Source organism: Chrysemys picta, chromosome 12 (assembly GCF_011386835.1).
Source record: "Chrysemys picta bellii isolate R12L10 chromosome 12, ASM1138683v2, whole genome shotgun sequence".
NCBI lineage: Eukaryota > Metazoa > Chordata > Testudines > Emydidae > Chrysemys > Chrysemys picta.
The window spans coordinates 55,208,962-55,226,306 of record NC_088802.1 but is presented as its reverse complement, the minus strand read 5'-3'; the positions used below and the strand labels follow the sequence as shown (position 1 = coordinate 55,226,306).

The following is a 17,345-nucleotide window of genomic DNA, read 5'->3' as shown; positions in this document are numbered from 1 at the left end:
GTCTCTGCCCTGCTGTGCCGATGCTGGGAGCCAGCTGAGGTCACTCAATCAGGGTGAACTGCAAACAGACCGGGGCAGACAAACCCCAACCGCTGGTGGATCTTCCAATACTTAGATTTACCAACCAGCCCAAAACAGCTTCTATAGAACCTCACTGGTTGCTTAGAAGTCCAAACAACGCAGTTCCCTTAAAGTGCCCGGCCTCAGGCCTCCGTCCAGACACACCTGTCAAACATAGGATGATAAATTCTGAAAATCTTACCTCGTCATATAAAAGAAAAGGTTCTCCTGATCCCAAAGGACCAAGCCCCAGACCCAGGTCCAATGATAACTTAGATCTTCCCCAAAATACACACTTATAGACAATTCTTGTTAATGGAGCTAAAATTTATTTAAAAAGAAAAGAGAGAGAGTGTTGGTGAAAAGATCAATATACAGACAGACTTGAATTCAATTCTTGAGGTTCAGACACAGCAGAGATGAGCTTGTAGTTGCCAAAAGTCCTTTTAGAAATAGTCCAGAGGTTATAGTCCAATGTCCATATTCAGGGTGACTCCAGTCAGTGACTGGGGATCTCAATCCTTATGGCTTAAGGTTTCCCCCTCTTGAAACCCAAAGCAGATCTGAGATGAAGCAGGATCGTGTCCCAAGGTTTTTATACATTTCCAGCAGCTTTTTGGCCTGAGAAAACAATAGGCTTAACTCTCCTTCTCCCAAACACCCTAGCAATTAGTACAGGCTCATTTATCCATTAAACAGTTCAGATACAGGTTACCACAACCTTCAAAGAGCCATAGAGACAATAATACTATTTCACTCAAGTCTCATCACAAATGTTAATATTCCTTTTTTGATCTTTGAATCAAAGCAATAGACAAGACTTGTTTGCTGACATGACAAGCCCTGAGCAAACATCTCCCCTTGAGATCTCTAACAATGCAGACTTGCATTTCAAAGCTCTATTCATTTACGGATCTTCCTAACCAGTCTCTAAAGTTCGGCCATGGGTCAGGTCAGTCTGAGTTAATTAACTCTTTCAGGCCCTGTCACCTTTCAATGAGATATTGTATTACACTCACAATGTCACACCTGCTGCACTCCTTCCCCGGGCCGCATGGACCAGCGGGGGCAGCCGTGCCCCAAGCCTGCGCCAGCAGACGGGAGCGGGGGTCATCCAGCAGGAAAGGCTAAAGCCATTGCTGAGTGATGCCTGGCTCCCTCCAGGGAAACGTCCCAAGGAAGCACTTGGCCCCGTTCTAGCAGGACAGATGCGGCTGCCTTTCCGTGAACACGACTCCCATCAAAGGGAATAGGAGACCTGTGGGTGAGGACGGAGTCCATGGGCCGACCGACCTCCCCGCCAGGGGCCCGGGCTACTGCCTGCAAACCAGACCCGGGAGCCCTGCAGACAGCTGGCTCACCGCCCTGCGATTCAGGCTCCGTTTCCACCGAGGGTCCCGGGCAGCCAGCCAGGATAAAGCTACAGAATCTGTTGTATAACTTAGCCCATTTATTCAGGTCTGAACTGGGCATCGGCCTAGAAGTTAGCCAACGCTGCTGCTCGCGGGACGGAGAGACGCTGCCATGAAAAGGCAGGGCTGAGCCTACGACCCAAAACTACGCCAGCATCGGCCATCCAATTACATTGTGCCCACCGCTGTGGGCTTCCCGAGCTAGCAGGGCTGGGTGGGGTTGCAGGACTTCTGGCCCACTCCAAACTGATCTGGAAGCCCCAACCCGAGAAGGGAACCTGTACCTAGAACCCCCAAGCTAGCGCCAGGACTGTCTGGGGCCGGCTGGCTTGGAGCAGGTGGAGATCACAATGCCTGGGGGTACAATGATCTCGCTACAGTTCAAGTCACATTTAAAAAATGATGCAAAGAGAACGGGGGAGGGCTGGAGCCTGAGCCGCTGTCCCATCCAGGGAGCTGTTCACAGCAGCTGGGAATCCGGCCCGGGGATTGTAGATGCCCAAGTGAAGCGCAGCCGAACTCTGACCCCGAAGGGAGAGGCTTGAAAGCCCTAGGCAAGGTGCAGGAGCCGCGTCCCTGCTCCAGTGCATGGCCGCATGAACGCCAGCAGCCAGCGGGGACAGAGACGGCGCAGGGGCCGAGCAGGGACTCCGGCCTGGGCAAGCGATGAAAGAGACGGATTCGCCAGTATTACTGGGCAATGCCCTATGTGGCTCGGTTCAGCCCAGGAGAGCCCAGGCCAGGGTTTATTACTTGGGTTACAGCCGTGGGTCAAGGCCTTCCATGGATCTGGGCGCTGCCCCACACACCGTCCCTGCCCCAGAGGGCCCCAGTCTGGATAGACGAGGGAGGAGAACCAGCCCCACCTTCACACCTGAGGCCCAGAGAGACGAAGGGACTCACCCAAGGCCATGCAGGGAGTTGGGAGCGGAGCTGGACCCTGAACCCAGGTCTCTCGCCTCCCAGTCCAATGCTGGCCCCAAAAGGGCCAGAACTGCACCCTCAGAGCTCCCCAGGCCCCAAGCAGCTCTTTGGATACGGCGAGAGTAGGGGAAGGGACGGGGGCCTGGTGCGAGGAGGCAGGACACCTGGGTTCCATTCCTGGCAGTTGAGAGTTACCTCCCATGTGCAATAGGGCTGGGACTGAGACACCTGCGAGGACCTTCCTGTGCCCTAGTACCCTGCCCTTCCCCTCTGCGCACGGAGCTCAGCAGCACCTTGGGGCTGCGTCTCCAGAGCCACCGGGGGCAGCGCAGAGCACCAGGGTTGGAGGGCAGCGCAGAGCGCCGGGGTTGGAGGGCAGCACAGAGGGTTGGGGGCAGAACAGAGCACCAGGGTTGGGGGGCAGCACAGAGTGTCGGGGGGAGCACAGAGCACCAGGGTTGGGGGGCAGCACAGAGTGTCGGGGGGAGCACAGAGCACCAGGGTTGGGGGGCAGCGCAGAGCGCCGGGGTTGGGGGGCAGCACAGAGGGTTGGGGGCAGAACAGAGCACCAGGGTTGGGGGGCAGCACAGAGTGTCGGGGGGAGCACAGAGCACCAGGGTTGGGGGCAGCACAGAGCACCGGGGTGAGGGGGTAGCACAGAGCGCCGGGGGCAGCACAGAGCACCAGGGTTGGGGGCAGTACAGAGCACCGGGGTGAGGAGGGGAAGGTGCCCTGGGATCATGGCCTTGGCCATGCAAGGACTGACTCCCACCAGGAGGGGAATTGCTCTCCCCCACCCCCCCGCCACGCCAGATTTCACATGATGAATTGATGTAGAGCCTGCAGCATGCAGGGCACACCGGGGAGTTGGCTCTGATTAATGCTGCTGGAACAAAGGGCGGCTGACGCGGTGTTGCTCTGCCCTGGATGCCAGGGGGGGCGAAGGCAGTTCCGCTGGCACTGCGTAGCCCAGCCCGGTGCCCAGCTGTGAGCTGGCAGTGCCAGCCCCACCCTCCTGCCCGAGGGGAGCAGAGCCCATTGTTAACGAGCAGTGCCCACTCCCATTCTACAGATGGGGAAACCGAGGCACAGAAGGAAAGGCACCTAGCCAATGCTCCTGAGTCAGGCCATCCCTCGCTCTCAGACTGCCCTTCTTTTTACGTGGGTAGAGGACCCTTCTTTGGCGGTTCAGGATGGGGCTGGCCGGGGGAGAAGGGGGGCTATTGGTTAGACAAAGGACGCTCTGGCTCCAAGAGGGACGCTCTCTGTATAGCAGCAGGGACTCATGCCACACCGCTGGGATCTCACCCCCAAGGCTGGCTGGAATTTGGGGACGGACAATCCAAGAGACAGAGGCGTCGTTCTGCTTTGTAACAGGACTTACCAACTCCCCCATTCCCCGGTTATTCAGGCCGAGGAGTTCGAATGCCGGGCCTCCCTGCCTGCGGGGCCAGGCACTCTCCTGTAATAGGCAATTCTCAGCAGCAGGGAGGGACGCTTGGAGGGAACTCGGGGACCCAGCGAGCAGCGTTACAGCCCAGAGGCCTGCTCATGGCGCGAGTTCACTCCCAGAGAAAGGCTCTGCTGGACCAGGGCTGCCGCGCAGCCCCCTTCTCACGAGCTGTTTTGCAAGCTACGCAGCCCCCCCAGCTGCAGTCAGCCCCGTTCGCCTCCTCCCGCCAGAAAGCAACAGCCTGGACTTGTTCCAGGGATGGTCAGTCAGGTGACGACTCTGCTCTGGGCGGGAACCGCCCTGGGGCTGGCAGGTGGCGGTGGGCAGCGTCGCCCAGTGCAGGAGGACGCCTCCCCAAGCAACCAGGCACCTTTCCATCTGCTGCGAAGCCACGGCGAGGCCTGACAAACTCATTCCACTCATGGCGTAGGCCCGAGCCCAGCTCACAGCGTCCTGCCCTGGGCACGGTGGGGCGACAGCTGGACAGTCCAACGGGGCTTTTCCTTCCCTGAGGTCTAGGTCCCAGCTCCACGCTTGACGCAGGGTTTGTTCCCAGCGCAGTGCTGGTGTCTCTGCCCCAGCACCCCACCAGCCAGGTCCCGGTCTGAGCCGGTGCGTCAATCCCTTCGCTCTGCACTGCCCAGCGCGGACCTGATCTTCAGCCTCTCATGTGCAGCGTGAGGAGCCGGCTCTGGTGCAGTTCCTGCCACAGGCTCATCTCCAGCTGCAGGTCGTGGTTGGCGTAGAACACCAGGGCCTTGTGTGTCAGGTCGAAGTAGTGATCGGAGTAGGCCTGGTAGTCGGGGGTGATGAACCCGTAAGCGCTCACCTGGGAGACGGGGTGGAGTTAGCCAGACCCTGCCAGGAGCCCTGAACAGCCAGGCACAGATCCCACCTAAAATCCCACTTGGGGAGGGGCCAAAACAACATCCGACTCCCCCCCCCAGCTCTTTAAAGGGAGATGTGGAGCAGAACCTGATGAGAGACCTCCTGCCTGTGGTGTACAGGCCTCCCCTGACCCGCTCCCGTGGGTGTGTGGGTGTGTCACCCTCATGAGGGTCTTGCCAGGTCCGTGGGGGGGGGGGGGGGGGGGAGATTGTTGCACCCACTGGGAAAGTGCAGATAAAACTCTCCTGCAGCTCCCAGCTAAGCGAGCAGGGCAGGAGCCCTGCAGCAGCAGCGATGCGCCACGCACTAGGGCTGCATGGCCAGACACGGGGACCGCGCGTGCCACACACCAGGGCAGAGCCATCACCACAGCGATGAGGGAACTACACATGCGCTAACTGCAGCGTGTGGCTCGCAGCAGGGCTAACACACCAGGCCTGCGCAGTGCAACCACCAGCGGGCACGGCGCATGGACCGCAGCGGGACAATGAGCGCAGGCCAATGCAATGGCTGGGGCCCAGGCAACACAGGGGTGCAGGGCTAGGCACATGGGCTCGACCAGCAGGCTCCAGAGAGAGGCCGGAGGGAACGCAGGCCACAGGGGTTAAAGCAGCCAGCACAGCCCGCCAGGCGAGCCGTGGCTGCTGTCCAAGGAGTCCAGCACAGGGGCTGGGGAGGGCGAGGAAATGACCGAGTCCCTCCCGTCCTAAGGCTGGCAGTGTGCCCTGCGACCAGCAGATGGCACCTTCTGCCTTGTGGTCAGGGCAGAGTAGCCTGAGCGGGTTATTAGCCGTCCCTACCTCATCGCAGGTGTGGAGGGCAGCCAACAGCATCACTGCCCCGGTGGAGGGACGGTACAGCCTCCACTGCGGGGTGTCCAAAATGCTGGAGCGAAGGAACCTGCCAGCCAGGAGAGAAGAGGGAAGACTACAGCTGCTGGTGGGGACCGTGCCTTCACCCCACGGAGAATTCACCCACCTGGCACTGGGACAGAGGATCCCCCCGCTGCAGTTACCCGTCTTCTGGCGGATGGCTCCCCTGCGAGCCAGCCACACAGGCCCTGCAGATCAGCTGGGCTCCCTCCCTGCCTCCCCGGGGGCAAACGCTCTGTCTCTGCAGCGCTCGAGGGCTCTGGGGCTGCGGGGCCCTGGATCCAGCCCTCCCCCCATGGCAGGGCAGGGCCGCGGGAAGCACTTGCAGCCAGAGGCTCCGACGCAGGATCGCTACCGGTTCCTGACGTAGCGGATAAAATCCGGGTGAAACATCTTAAACTTCTCCGCCCGCAGGTCGTTCCCGAAGTATCGCTCCGGCCTGTGGGGAGGAGACGCGCTGGTGTGAGAATCCACCCGGTCACAGCAGAACAATGGCCCGTCCAGCTCAGCACTCCCACCCCCAGCTCCGCGGACATTAACCGAGCCCCAAGGAGCGGGCTCGCGGGGGCTCCTGCTGCCCCTTCGCTGAACGACCAGCATCAGAGCAGGCTGCTGCGGCTAGCGACCGGACGCCGGGGCACCACGGGCAGGGAAGCTTGGTCCTGCACCTGGCGGAGAGCAGAGGCCTGTACTGCACAAGAGAGCCTCCATGTCTATGCTGGGCCACGCGCAGAGATCTCCAGGCCTTGGTTTGCCCCACTTTGCCTCAGGAGTCTTCACAGAGCCCTGCCCCCATGCCGGGACCCCTGCCAGCTGGCCTCTGTCACATGGTTGTTATACAAAGGAAATTCACCCACAAAAAACTTTGTTAAGCAGCACCAGGCTCCGAAATGCTGGGCCAGCAGAGTCGTGGGCTCTCAGCTCCCCCATAACAGACACTGCCCCCTTACCTGTGACTGATGGGACCTGGCCCCCACTTCCCAAGCGTTACATGGATGGCGGGCACCCAGCTCCCCTCGTGTGGTGAGCAGTGAGCGCACAGATCTCCTGGAGCGTGTCACGGACCTTGGGCAGCACAGGAACCAAGCAGCCTGTTTCAAACCATGGACCCTCCTCCCTGCCCCAGGACTCACCGAGCACCCTCATCTGGGCCTCTGTCGACAGGGCGGTGGGTCAGGGCTGCCCGGAGCAGCAGGTAATCTCGGTCGTGGTCCGGGAGGAAGATGTACTTGGTTTCCTGTTGCAATGTATACGTCGATTAATGGGGTCTTGGCCCCTGGCCCAGCACTGCCTTCCCCACCCTATGGAGCCCTCATCTGGGCTCTTCGTTTGCTGCTGCCTGACCTAGGGGGGGTGACAAGGCAGCCGTGCTCGGCCCGGGGCTGGGAAATCCCAGAGTCACCCCTGGCGTTCAGTACACCTGGGAGCCTGGGCTCAAGATAGGCCCCACAACAGGGCTAATATTGAGGTGCATCAGGAGAGGCAGTGTGGGGAGGCCAGGGCTGGGCTAGCAGAGGGGCTGTGGGTTGGGAGTGCAGGGCATCGGCAGAGCGGTGCGTGAGATGATAAAATTAATAATATTGTGATGTTCATCCGTAGATCTCACAACACATTACAGGTCAGGATCATTCTCCCCATTGTGCAGATGGTAAACTGAGGCCCAGGGAGAGAGGGACTCGCCCGTGGTCACCCAGTAGCTCAGTGGCTGGGGCAGGAATAGAACCCCTGTCTCCTGAGTCCCAGTCCAGTGCTCCATCCATTAGGCCACACTGCCTCCTTGCTCACGCTGCTCAGACACCCGGGCTCTAGCCAGCGGCATCAGCGTGTGACGGCCGGGGCAGGCGCGTCCCCTCACCAGAGTCTGGGGCGGCTGGCGGAAGCCGTTGCTGGCGTAGTTATGCAGCGAGTTCATCATGGTGTTAGTGGAGAAGACGTAGAAGGAGGTCCTGCGGCCCACGTCTCTTTCCAAGCCCTTGGTGAGGGCCCCGTTGACCCTGCGAGGAGAGGGGGGGAGGAGAGTCAGCGCTGCAGGCCACTCCGGGGACTGAGAGCCGAAAGAGCCCGCACCGCCTTAGCGCAGCTTCGGCCACAGGGATGTTCTTCCAGTGCTGGAGAGAGCGTTCCCACAACGCCCTGGGGCTGCTGGAGCCAGAGGGATCTGGTGTTGCTGCAGGGCTTCTCCAGCGAGGGCCACAGACGAGCTCTCGGCCCAGGGGACCAGGCGCCTGCAGCTCCATCCTGGAGCAGGCGAAACAGCTACCGATGGGGAGCAGAGAGCACCGGCCAACATCCGACCCGGCTCTGCTCACGAGTTTCACCCGCCACCCCCTGGCCAGCCTGCCCCCTCTTCCTGCTCGCGCCGGGGGAGACTCCGGCTCTGCCTGTGCTATGCTCTGCCTGCGGCGCAAATGCAACAACCCCAGCCCACGGCCCTCATGCAAACGTCACTCACTCGGTGCACGACTGAGCGAACTCCCCTGTGGCCTGCGTGATGCTGGGGGCCCTGCAGGGGGCACTGTCACCTTGAGTACAGGTCCAATTCCCCCCCCACTCCCCCCGCTGCGCTGCCCAGCCCCCCCAGCGAGCTCTCCCCTGGGGCAGGAACGACCTCCCCACTGCGCAGCCAGCCCTTCTGGTGAGCTCTCACCTGGGGCAGGTACGACCCCCCCGCACCGCGCTGCCCAGCCCCCCAGTGAGCTCTCACCTGAAGATGTAGTCGTGCCGGTCGATCGCAGCCCCTGCCCGGGAGCCGTTCAGGATACCACCGTTGCCCACCACGGCGCAGTGGACGCAGGGGGAGACGCCCGCAGCAGCTCCGGGGCGGGCGTCGAACATGCGCCCATTGGCCGACGTGTTGAGACGGGTCAGCGCGTCCCTCACAACTGGAACCACAAGCCAGGGGCGGAGGGTGAGCCGGGGGCGGCCGACGTGCCTGGCACACGGCAGGCTTCACCTCCAGGCACGGGGGCACAAGGGGAACTCCAGTGTGTGTGGCAGAGCAGGGTGCCCAGCTGCCAGTGCTAGCCGGGTTGGAGACCGAGACAGATTCTGCTCCCCACACGGCAGACCCAGCACCGCCTCCTAGGGGCGGGAGTCACCCCCAGGGCAGCGCCAGGCCCCAGCCTTCCTGGGAACAAGCGGCCAGCGCTCGGCTCTCAGGGCGACAGACAGCTCCTCCCTCTGCCCTGTTCGCCCCTCACGCCCCACCACGAGCTCTCACCGGGCCAGCCGACCTCCTGCCAGCCGTGGGCCCCCCCGTAGCTCCGCAGGCGTCGATACTCAGCCAGCCGGGCATGCCGGGCCCACTGCAGCACTGGGATGGCCTCCAGGAAGACGCTGCTGAACTTGGTGTTTGCGATCCTCTTCCTGATGCCACTGGGGCACCTCTAGCAAAGCAAAACCCGAAGAGCGGGGGATGAGGAGGAGCCAGGCAGCCCCGCCAGGAGGGGGTGGGGGGGCCTACTAGTGGGGGGCGGGGGGGGGAGCGGTCTTTGTGTGAGCCCAGCTCGAGGCCAGCGCTAGACACAACCAGGAGGCCCCTGGTCTGGGCAGCCATGCAGGGGAGCTCAGGCTGGCCCCTTGGAGCTGCAGGATGAGAGGTCGCTGAGGGGGGATGACGGGAGCCTGGCGGCAGGAGCCCGGCATTGTCCTCACTGGCACGGCACACCCCTCCTGTGAGTGACCGCGCAGTGACACTTCCCCCTCCAGGAAAAAATCCACGGCCTGGAGCCCCCAGGCCTTCCACCCCCCCCAAGTGCATACCGAGTTCCGGTACGTCTCGTCCCGGCCATACAGGTCCCCCAAGAACGGCTGCAGCGTGGCGCTGGGGGCCCTACTGCCCAGCGGGGTCACCGGTGCCTGCGCTGTCATGGCTCTGGCTCCAGGCTGGCGAGCTCCGAGAGGATCCCTTGGGGCCAGGGGCAGAGAAGAGAGCAGTTTCACGGTGCGTTCCCCCTCGACCTGGCAAGGTGTCTGCCTGGCAGAGGGGGCGCGGGCCCTGCTGCTTCGGGCTGCATGGTTGGCCCCTGTAGCTAGGGACTGCGCCCCCGTGGCTAGTTACAGGATGGCACCCGTGGAAGTGACGGCCAGCGGTGCCATATGAAGGCAGCTACGCAGGAAGAAACAGGGCATTAAAGGAGGCTCTGCCCCCTCCCTGCCCCCCTGTTCCTGCACATCAGCTCTGCCCCCAGGCATGGGAGTTTGGTCACCGCAAAGGTTAAAGCCCCGAGATTGCACAACCAGAACCCTGCCTTCCCCCCCCCCCCCGGGGGATGTGGGAATGGGACCCGACCCCCTGCAGTGCTGGATTGGAGCGTGAAGACCCCGACTCACAGAGCAGGGGGAGCAGCTCCCCACCCCGGAGCCGCACACAGGAGGGAGGAGCAGCGCCAGCCGCCCGGCCTGCTCAGCTCTCCCCCGAGGAGACAGGCAAAGCTCCGTATCCTGTTCCTGATCCCGGGCCCAGTCGCTGCTTGTGAGGGGAGGATTAGAGCTCAGCACAGACACCAGTGCTAAGCCAGGGCGGCAGGGCAGCAGCCCGCTGAGGGGAGGGCCACAGGCAGGCCAGGGGAGTCGGGCTCACATCCGGCTCTGTAGGGCAGACAGAAGCGGGAGCAGGGGCCCGTGACCCCCCCGGCCGGGACCGTAGGGAGCTGGGATTCTGAGTGTGAAGTGCTGGGCAGCCGTTCCTGCCTCACAGCAGCCCTCCCCCTGCAAACGCCATTCAGGGCAGTGGGTGAACGCACAAAAAGGAGCCGGGGGTTCGTTTGCTTCAAAAGCAAAAATCCCCTGGCCTGCAACGCTGCCTCACAGCCAGCGCCCCAGAGCCCGTCGCCCTGCTCCTCTGGCCCGGGCGGCCCCAGGATGGGCCACACCCCACCGCGAAGCAGCCAGAGGGGTAGAGGGAAAGTCACAGGGGGAAGGGGGTCCCCGGGTTTGCTAATCATTATCCGCCTGCTGTTCGGAAAGTTCCAAGGGCACAATATTGGCACAAAGACGTGAGCGAGGGCGAGACGCCACCGCTGGCAGGGGCAGCTCGGCAGAGCCCCAAGGCAGGGAAATCCCCCCAGATCAGCAGAACACGGCACCCTAGCCACGCGTTTCTGCTGCTCCCATCGCTGGAGTCTACATGCTGCGCTACAGGAGACCCACGGCAGGGACGGGGTCGCCTTCCTCGCAGCTAGAGCCCTCCGAGAGCAGAGAGGAGACCGGATGGTCTTTACCTGTAGGAAAAGCTTGGGAAGCTTCCCCGGCTGTAGTGGGTCCTGGCTTGGTACAGAAGCACCAGGGTCCCGGCCCCCAGCAGAGCCCAGCGCAGGGCCCAGCTTCGCAGGCGGATCATGGCTGGCGCAGCGGCACCGGCAGGTGTTGGAGCAGGGTCTGGGCGACGCGGCGGTTCTCGTGGCCCCGTGGAAGCTGTGGAGCAGGTGCAGACACACAAACCTGGCTCACGGTCGGCCTCTTCGTGCACACAGCCCTGAGCGGCCCCTCCGGATCCCCCCACCTCGTACCTCTCCGCCCGAATTCTAACCCAGCTGCCTCTCTCCAGGATCCCAGGCAGCCTCGAGGCTGAAGCACGTCAGCTCTGCCAGCAGAGGGCCCTTCGGAAAGAGATCAGGCGGATGGGACGTGGAGTGGAGTGGACGGCTCTGTCCGGACTGGAAAGGATCCCAGAAGAGGGCGGCACAGAAAGGGGGAAGGGGAAGAGACCGTTCCTAGGAATCTGCAAGGAGAACTCCATGCTATGCAAGACGTGGCTTCCCGTCCACCGACCCACCCAGCCTCGGTCCACCTCCCGGCCTGCCTAGCCCACCTCCAACCCAGCCACCCCATTTCCATTAGCTTCCGTCCCATAGGGGCTCTCTGCCCCTGCCCGGGCCTCCTCCCTGCCTTTGCACCTTCCAGCGGCACTGCCTGATCACAGAGGGCTCTTTCCAGCCCTGGGACATGTCTCTGAAGCACCTTTGGTCGCACTGGAAATTATGGGCGGGCGGATCGTACGTGCACTGAGCTCGGTGCAGCCCACAACGGAACCCCCAGATGCAGCACACACAGGATGTCTGATCAGCCAGCCGCAGCCAGGCTCTCCTGCACCATACCAGTAACATCTGCACACTGGAGGAGGTCCTTTGCTGGGGACAGCCTGTGAGGGCCGGGCAGTCTGAAGTACTCACTGGGTTTGCATTCCTCCAGACCGAGGGATTTCCCCAGGGCTGTTTGTTTAGACCGTTCTAGGTGCCCTTTATCAGATCTTCAAAACAGAACAGAGAGGTCAGTCCAATGAGACCGGCCAGCGTGGAAAAGGGCGCATGCCGAGAACTTGGTAGCTAGCTGAGCAGGACGCATTCAGGGCCACACGCTGCAGGGGGCGGGGGGGTTGCTTCCTGGGTCAGCAGCACCCAGGCCCGAACCAAGGGCCGGTCGCTGCACAATGCCCTCTCAGACCAACCCTGTGGGAATGCCGGCTGGGGCATGGCCCCCAGGGAGGTCACACTCCCAGCATCATCCTGCAGGTTGTTATGCTGCTGCTGTCTGTGGGGAGGGTGGTAAAGGAAAAGCAGAAAAGTCCCAACTCCTCCTCTCTCCCCTATGGTCAGTAACTGCCCCCAGACCTGGAGGAGCCGTCCTGGCCTCAGGGCGCCGGGCAGCATGGTTAACGCACAGCAAGGCAGCCTGGTTGCTCTCAGAGGGAAGACAGAGAACACGGCCCCAGCTCTCCACTCCCCGGCACAGGCGGCCCGGCTTCCCATGTTCACACGTGAGCCCAGGGCTGACTCACCGGCAGGCGGCTGTGTTCAAGGTCAGCAATTGGCTTGTGACCTTTAACAGGCCGTGGGACGGATCCAAACAAGAACACATTGGGGAACCAGGAGAGCCACAAGCCCATCTTGGAGCAGAGAAAGGCCCCTCCCGCACCTTGCCATCCATCTCACATCCCCTTCCCCCACCATGGTCTGTCTGGGGTGTTGGGATGGTGCCAAATCAGTGTGGCCATACTGAATGAATGGTGGGAGCGTATCTCGGGGGAACACCCTGCACCCCCATGTTCATCCTTATGACTGTGTGGGAGCCAATGCAAAATTTGTCACGGTGGGTGTCTTCAGAAGGCTCATGATGCACTGAGCATTGTTCTAGTAATGTTATAGGTTGTAATTTCATGTATATAGTTATGAGGCTGAAAATGTGCCCTTGTGGCTTAAAACAAGCCCAGGCAAAACTCTCCAGGAACAGAGAAGCAGTTCACACCTCATCAGGACATGGATGGGACAAACCCAGCCCAGCCTCACAGGAACAAAGGACGCTGGCTTAGGCAGCAACAAAGGATCTGTTGGACTCTGGAGTGAGTCACTTCCCTCCCCTTGGTCAGTTTGGGACTGCGATGAGGTAATGCTCGCCCGACCCTGAAGGGGGGGGAAAGCCAAGAGGAAAGAAAGGACATGGTAAAAGGGACGTTTGCCATGCTCTCTCTCTTCCTCCTCCATCTACAGACACCACCACCAAGCCGTTGATCAAAGGGGAGAGCCTGGCTGAAGGCAACCAGCCAACCTGCGGTGAGAAGCATCTAAGTTTGTAAGTGTTAAGTGTTGAAAGTGTTAAGATCGACTTAAAATGCGTTTTGCTTTTATTTCATTTGACCAAATCAGACTGGTTGTGCTTTGACTTAAAATCTATCCTTGTAGTTAATAAATCTGTTCGTTTGTTCTACCTGAAGCAGCACGTTTGGTTTGAAGCATGTCAGAGGCTCGCCTGAGGATAACAAGCCTGGTACAGATCAATTTCTTTGTTAAATTGACAAACTCATATAAGCTTGCAGTGTCCAGTGGGCATAACTGGACACTGCCAGATGGAGGTTCCTAGGGTTGTGTCTGGGACTGGAGATATTGGCTAGTGTCATTCGGTTGCACAATCCAAGCAGCTTACATGTCAGAGGCTGTGCGTGAACAGCCCGGGAGTGGGAGTTCTCACAGCAGCGCAGGGTCAGGCTGGCTCCCAGAATCATGGACTGGAGTGAGCGAGCAGATCACCGGTCTAGATAACACCAGGGAAACGTCACAGCATAACTTGACATGACTTAAACATGGCTGAATGGCTGCAGTGTTAGCAGAGCTTGAAATGAGTTCAATCGAGAGGACAGAGGCTGCAGGATGGAGGATAGCTCGGGATTTCTTAACCCCCGCTGAGTTAAGAAAGGCAGTTTCGCTGATGCATCATGAGGAGGGAGAGTCAGTTACGGCTTATTGTGCTAGCCTGTTGTTAGCAGGTTCTCTAGCTGATATGGAGGAAGGGCAAGTAACAGATTTGTTATACAATGATTTAAGGGAACCTATTAAAGTGTTGATAGGATCTCAAGAGAAGTTGGATCAGGCTAGATTGATTAAAATGACCTGAGAGGCCGAAAAGGTAATAAGCAGAAGTGGCTCTTCCCAGGAGGCAGTCAGCGAGGTTTCTTACTGCAACTGAGCAGGCTACAGCGGTTCTAATCACGCCGGTATGGAACGGGGAATGGGACAACCCAACAAAGGACGCAGAGGGTCTGGTGGAGGATCAGTGCGAGTGCAGATATGGGCTTTACTCCAGGAGAAAGGAGCAGATATGGTTTGTTTAGATGGACGACCTTTAGAGGTTCTGTTAAATGTTGTGAGTGATTTGGCAGGGAACAACTTACAGCCTCTGCCATCGCCTGGGGGTAGGGCTGTTGAGATTGCGGGAACAGGAGCGGGAGATGTGGTAGGCCCTTACGGCTTGTTGTCCCAGGAATTGGCTCAGATGGACGTGGCAGCTTCCCGTCAGAGTAGCTCCACATCTCAGTAGGGTTGCCGCACCCTTAGCAACCCCTGCCCCCAAGATTGAATGTTAGTGGCTAAACTGCAGCCCCACGTAACTGGTAAACCTTATGTGGAACTGGGGCAGGTGGGGATGGAAGGAAACATATAATGGTTGCTAGTATTAATTGATATTGGAGCGGAGGCAACGCTGATGAAATCGGTGCAGGAGGACGTGCAGAAAGGACAGACTATTCCTTTATTTGGATTTCAGGGCACAGGAGTGAAAGGAATTTTATTGAAAAACCTGCCACGGGTGATAGGACACAGTAAGTTTTGGACAGATACAGTGGGTCTGTAACAGCCGGACTGAAAATGCCATCTCAGGTGCAGATGTGGTACAGCAGGAGAAATGGATCATTGATCTGGCAGGAGGTTGGCTGTGGAAAGGGGAGACGGATTATGAGCGAGCAGGTGATTTCAGGAGGATAGAGGAAAGGAGCTTGCAAAGCCACGGCAGCTGTGGTGCTACCAGATCATGACTGGACACAAAAGTTCCCTATGGTGTGGGCCAAGAAGAAATCCAAATTGGGGGCATACAAGCAGCAGTGGAAATTGTAGGAACATTTGTAAAACCAGTTCCTCGATATTCCTATCCTGCCGAAGCTATTCTACATATAGAACGGCTACAGGATTGAAAGGAACAAGAAGTGGTGGTGGAGTGCCGAAGTCCATACAATTCTCCACTCTGGCCTGGGCGGAAAGCGGACGGAAGGTGGTGCCTCACACTTGAGTATAGAAAAATCAATGCGGCTATCGTCCCGATGGCACCAATAGCAGCTAAGCTCCCAGCTACACTGGCGGGAATAGCTGCAGCTGCTAACTGGTTCTCTGTATTGGATAGTGCTGGTTCTTTGCCATTCCATTAGCCCCTGAGAGTCAGCCTCGATTTGCTTGTACATTCCAGAACAAACAGCTCACATTTCAACGTGTCCCCGCGGGTTACCATGATGCTCCAGCTATAGCACATGCACATGTGACAAGGAAGTGGGATCAACTCTCTGATTTGGATAAGCCGGGGGTTACTTCTGATGTGGAGGACATACTGATAACAGCCGTTTCCCAGGAGGAGTGTAAACATCGAACTAAACTGGTCCTGGGAATAGCGGAGGAAACAGGCTTTAAATTACCATGGGACAAGGCACAGCTGGTACAAGACGCTGAATACTTAGGTACTATCTTGGGACCGTGGTAAAAGCATTCTTATTAATGATGGGAATCAAACAGAAATGGCAGCTAGTCTACCACACCCAGAGTGCAGGAAAAGTGGGAAGAATAGAGCCTTGACCAAGCACATTCAAACACAAGGCCGAGATTAGGAAACTGCTTTACCCACATTCCTGATGACCAGGAGTGCCTTGGGACACGCTGGAAGTAAGTACCCACCTTTTGAGTTAATGACTGGTCCTGAATTCCTACTCCCACCTAGAAAACAGAGACCTGAATGGGTGTGAAGGAAATTGGAATTTGGAATGGAAAGGAGGTAATCTCACCATGAATTTACAGTGGAAAAATGGTTGGTGGGGATTATATGAAATAAACCAAGATATATGTTGGTATCAAAAGGAAAAGGGTAATGTAACAACCAACCAACCAAACCTGGTTTATGGACCAAGGGATGTGGTGTACTCATGGAGATTATAACTCATTTCCAGTACGAACAATATCAATGGCACCCTCAGATGACTAAAACCTCACCCTAGATTAACATCGCCAAATTTGAGGGAGGGGGAGTGGAATGATACAGATTGGGATATGGAGATACAAACTCATCAAGGCACACTGGACCCAATAGAACGGTCACTAGACTGATAATATCTGTTAAAGGTATGCTTGCTCGAAAGTATAAAATTGTTGAAAAGGCTGTAGAAAAAATAAGATCTCAAATGTGCGCTTGGTACGATGTTGTATGTCAAGTCACAACATGGAATGGAGTTGAATGGGCAATGTTATTTTGGATTTCTGGAACTGCCCTATTATTCCTTGTGTGTTTCTGTTGGGGATATCAGATGTGTAAGCAATACAAGGAAATACAAGCTTTGCGGAAAATTTACAAGATTGAGTTGTTGGCTTATGTTACTAATCATGTCAAGATAATGCTTTATTTTATAGAAACCAGAAAAGGAGACACAGGATCTAATAGTTAGCGTACAAATTGCAGGTCTGATTGATGCGATATTACAATTCTCTTTGGTAATTGAATATCGAATGGGGGACTGTTGGGATGGTGCCAGATTGGTGTGGCCGTGCTGAAGGAATGGTGTGAGCACAACTTGACATGACAAACATGGCTGAAGGGCTGCAAAGGATCCTGGGAGCAGGGTCCCTTTAAGCAGAAGTAGATTTGATAAAGGACTGGCAAAGTCTGCGGGTACGATTGATATTGAACCTATTGGTCGGCAAATATGGGCCCATGCAAAAGTAAATTATCACATGTATAAAGTTCCAGCATGGAGCACAGGTCCATCTAGTTGTAGTGACCTTACAGCAAGGAGAGCCAGAGTGAATGACTGAGAGAGTGAGTAAATGTGGGGTAATCTTTGTTCGATACCACCACCCAGACCCTTAAAAAATATATGGAGATATACCTATCTCATAGAACAGACCCTGAAAGGTCACTGAGTCCAGCCCCCTGCCTTCACTAGCAGGACCAAGTACTGATTTTGCCTCAGATCCCTAGGTGGCCCCCTCAAGGATTGAACTCATAACCCTGAGTTTAGCAGGCCAATGCTCAAACCACTGAGCTATCTCTCCCCCCCCCCCCCCCCCAAATCAGATCAAATTAGTAACCACACACCCCCTGGGGACACTTAAGACATGTGACTCTTTTGAGGAAAACGAGTATGAGCACCAGCAAAGTACATTACTGTGTTGGGATTCCTTACTTGACTCTTGAAGAAGCAACACTGCCCGA

General features: G+C 57.9%; 1 protein-coding gene across 3 annotated transcripts; it reads right to left on the bottom strand.

Annotated features, from left to right (window-relative positions):
* Positions 1 to 366: 366 nt before the first annotated feature.
* On the bottom strand, positions 367 to 17,158 carry LOC101942154 (alpha-N-acetylgalactosaminide alpha-2,6-sialyltransferase 2-like). 3 transcript variants are annotated; one of them, XM_024104662.3, is made up of 9 exons: positions 10,832 to 17,152; positions 9,372 to 9,516; positions 8,830 to 8,995; positions 8,314 to 8,491; positions 7,465 to 7,603; positions 6,743 to 6,846; positions 5,965 to 6,048; positions 5,538 to 5,637; positions 367 to 4,678 (listed from the first exon to the last, which is right to left on the bottom strand). In XM_024104662.3, exons 1-9 carry the CDS (start codon positions 10,948 to 10,950, stop codon positions 4,508 to 4,510), a joined length of 1,206 nt encoding a protein of 401 aa, XP_023960430.2. In that variant the 5' UTR covers positions 10,951 to 17,152; the 3' UTR covers positions 367 to 4,507. The 3 variants fall into 3 exon arrangements, with proteins under 3 accessions (XP_023960430.2, XP_065419828.1, XP_065419827.1); XM_065563756.1 differs by lacking the exon at positions 367 to 4,678 and having other exon boundaries at positions 4,990 to 5,637; positions 10,832 to 11,331; positions 11,507 to 17,158; XM_065563755.1 differs by lacking the exon at positions 367 to 4,678 and having other exon boundaries at positions 4,990 to 5,637; positions 10,832 to 17,158.
* Positions 17,159 to 17,345: the final 187 nt, after the last annotated feature.

What these genes read in the sequence shown, in the direction of transcription:
- LOC101942154 (XM_065563755.1), bottom strand. Translation starts at nt 10,950, where the DNA reads ATGATCCGCCTGCGAAGCTGGGCCCTGCGCTGGGCTCTGCTGGGGGCC. An exon ending in TTCCCAAGCTTTTCCTACAG is followed by an intron (nt 9,517 to 10,831) that starts GTAAAGACCATC and finishes CCTGGCCCCAAG; the next exon opens with GGATCCTCTCGGAGCTCGCC. An exon ending in ACGAGACGTACCGGAACTCG is followed by an intron (nt 8,996 to 9,371) that starts GTATGCACTTGG and finishes TTGCTTTGCTAG; the next exon opens with AGGTGCCCCAGTGGCATCAG.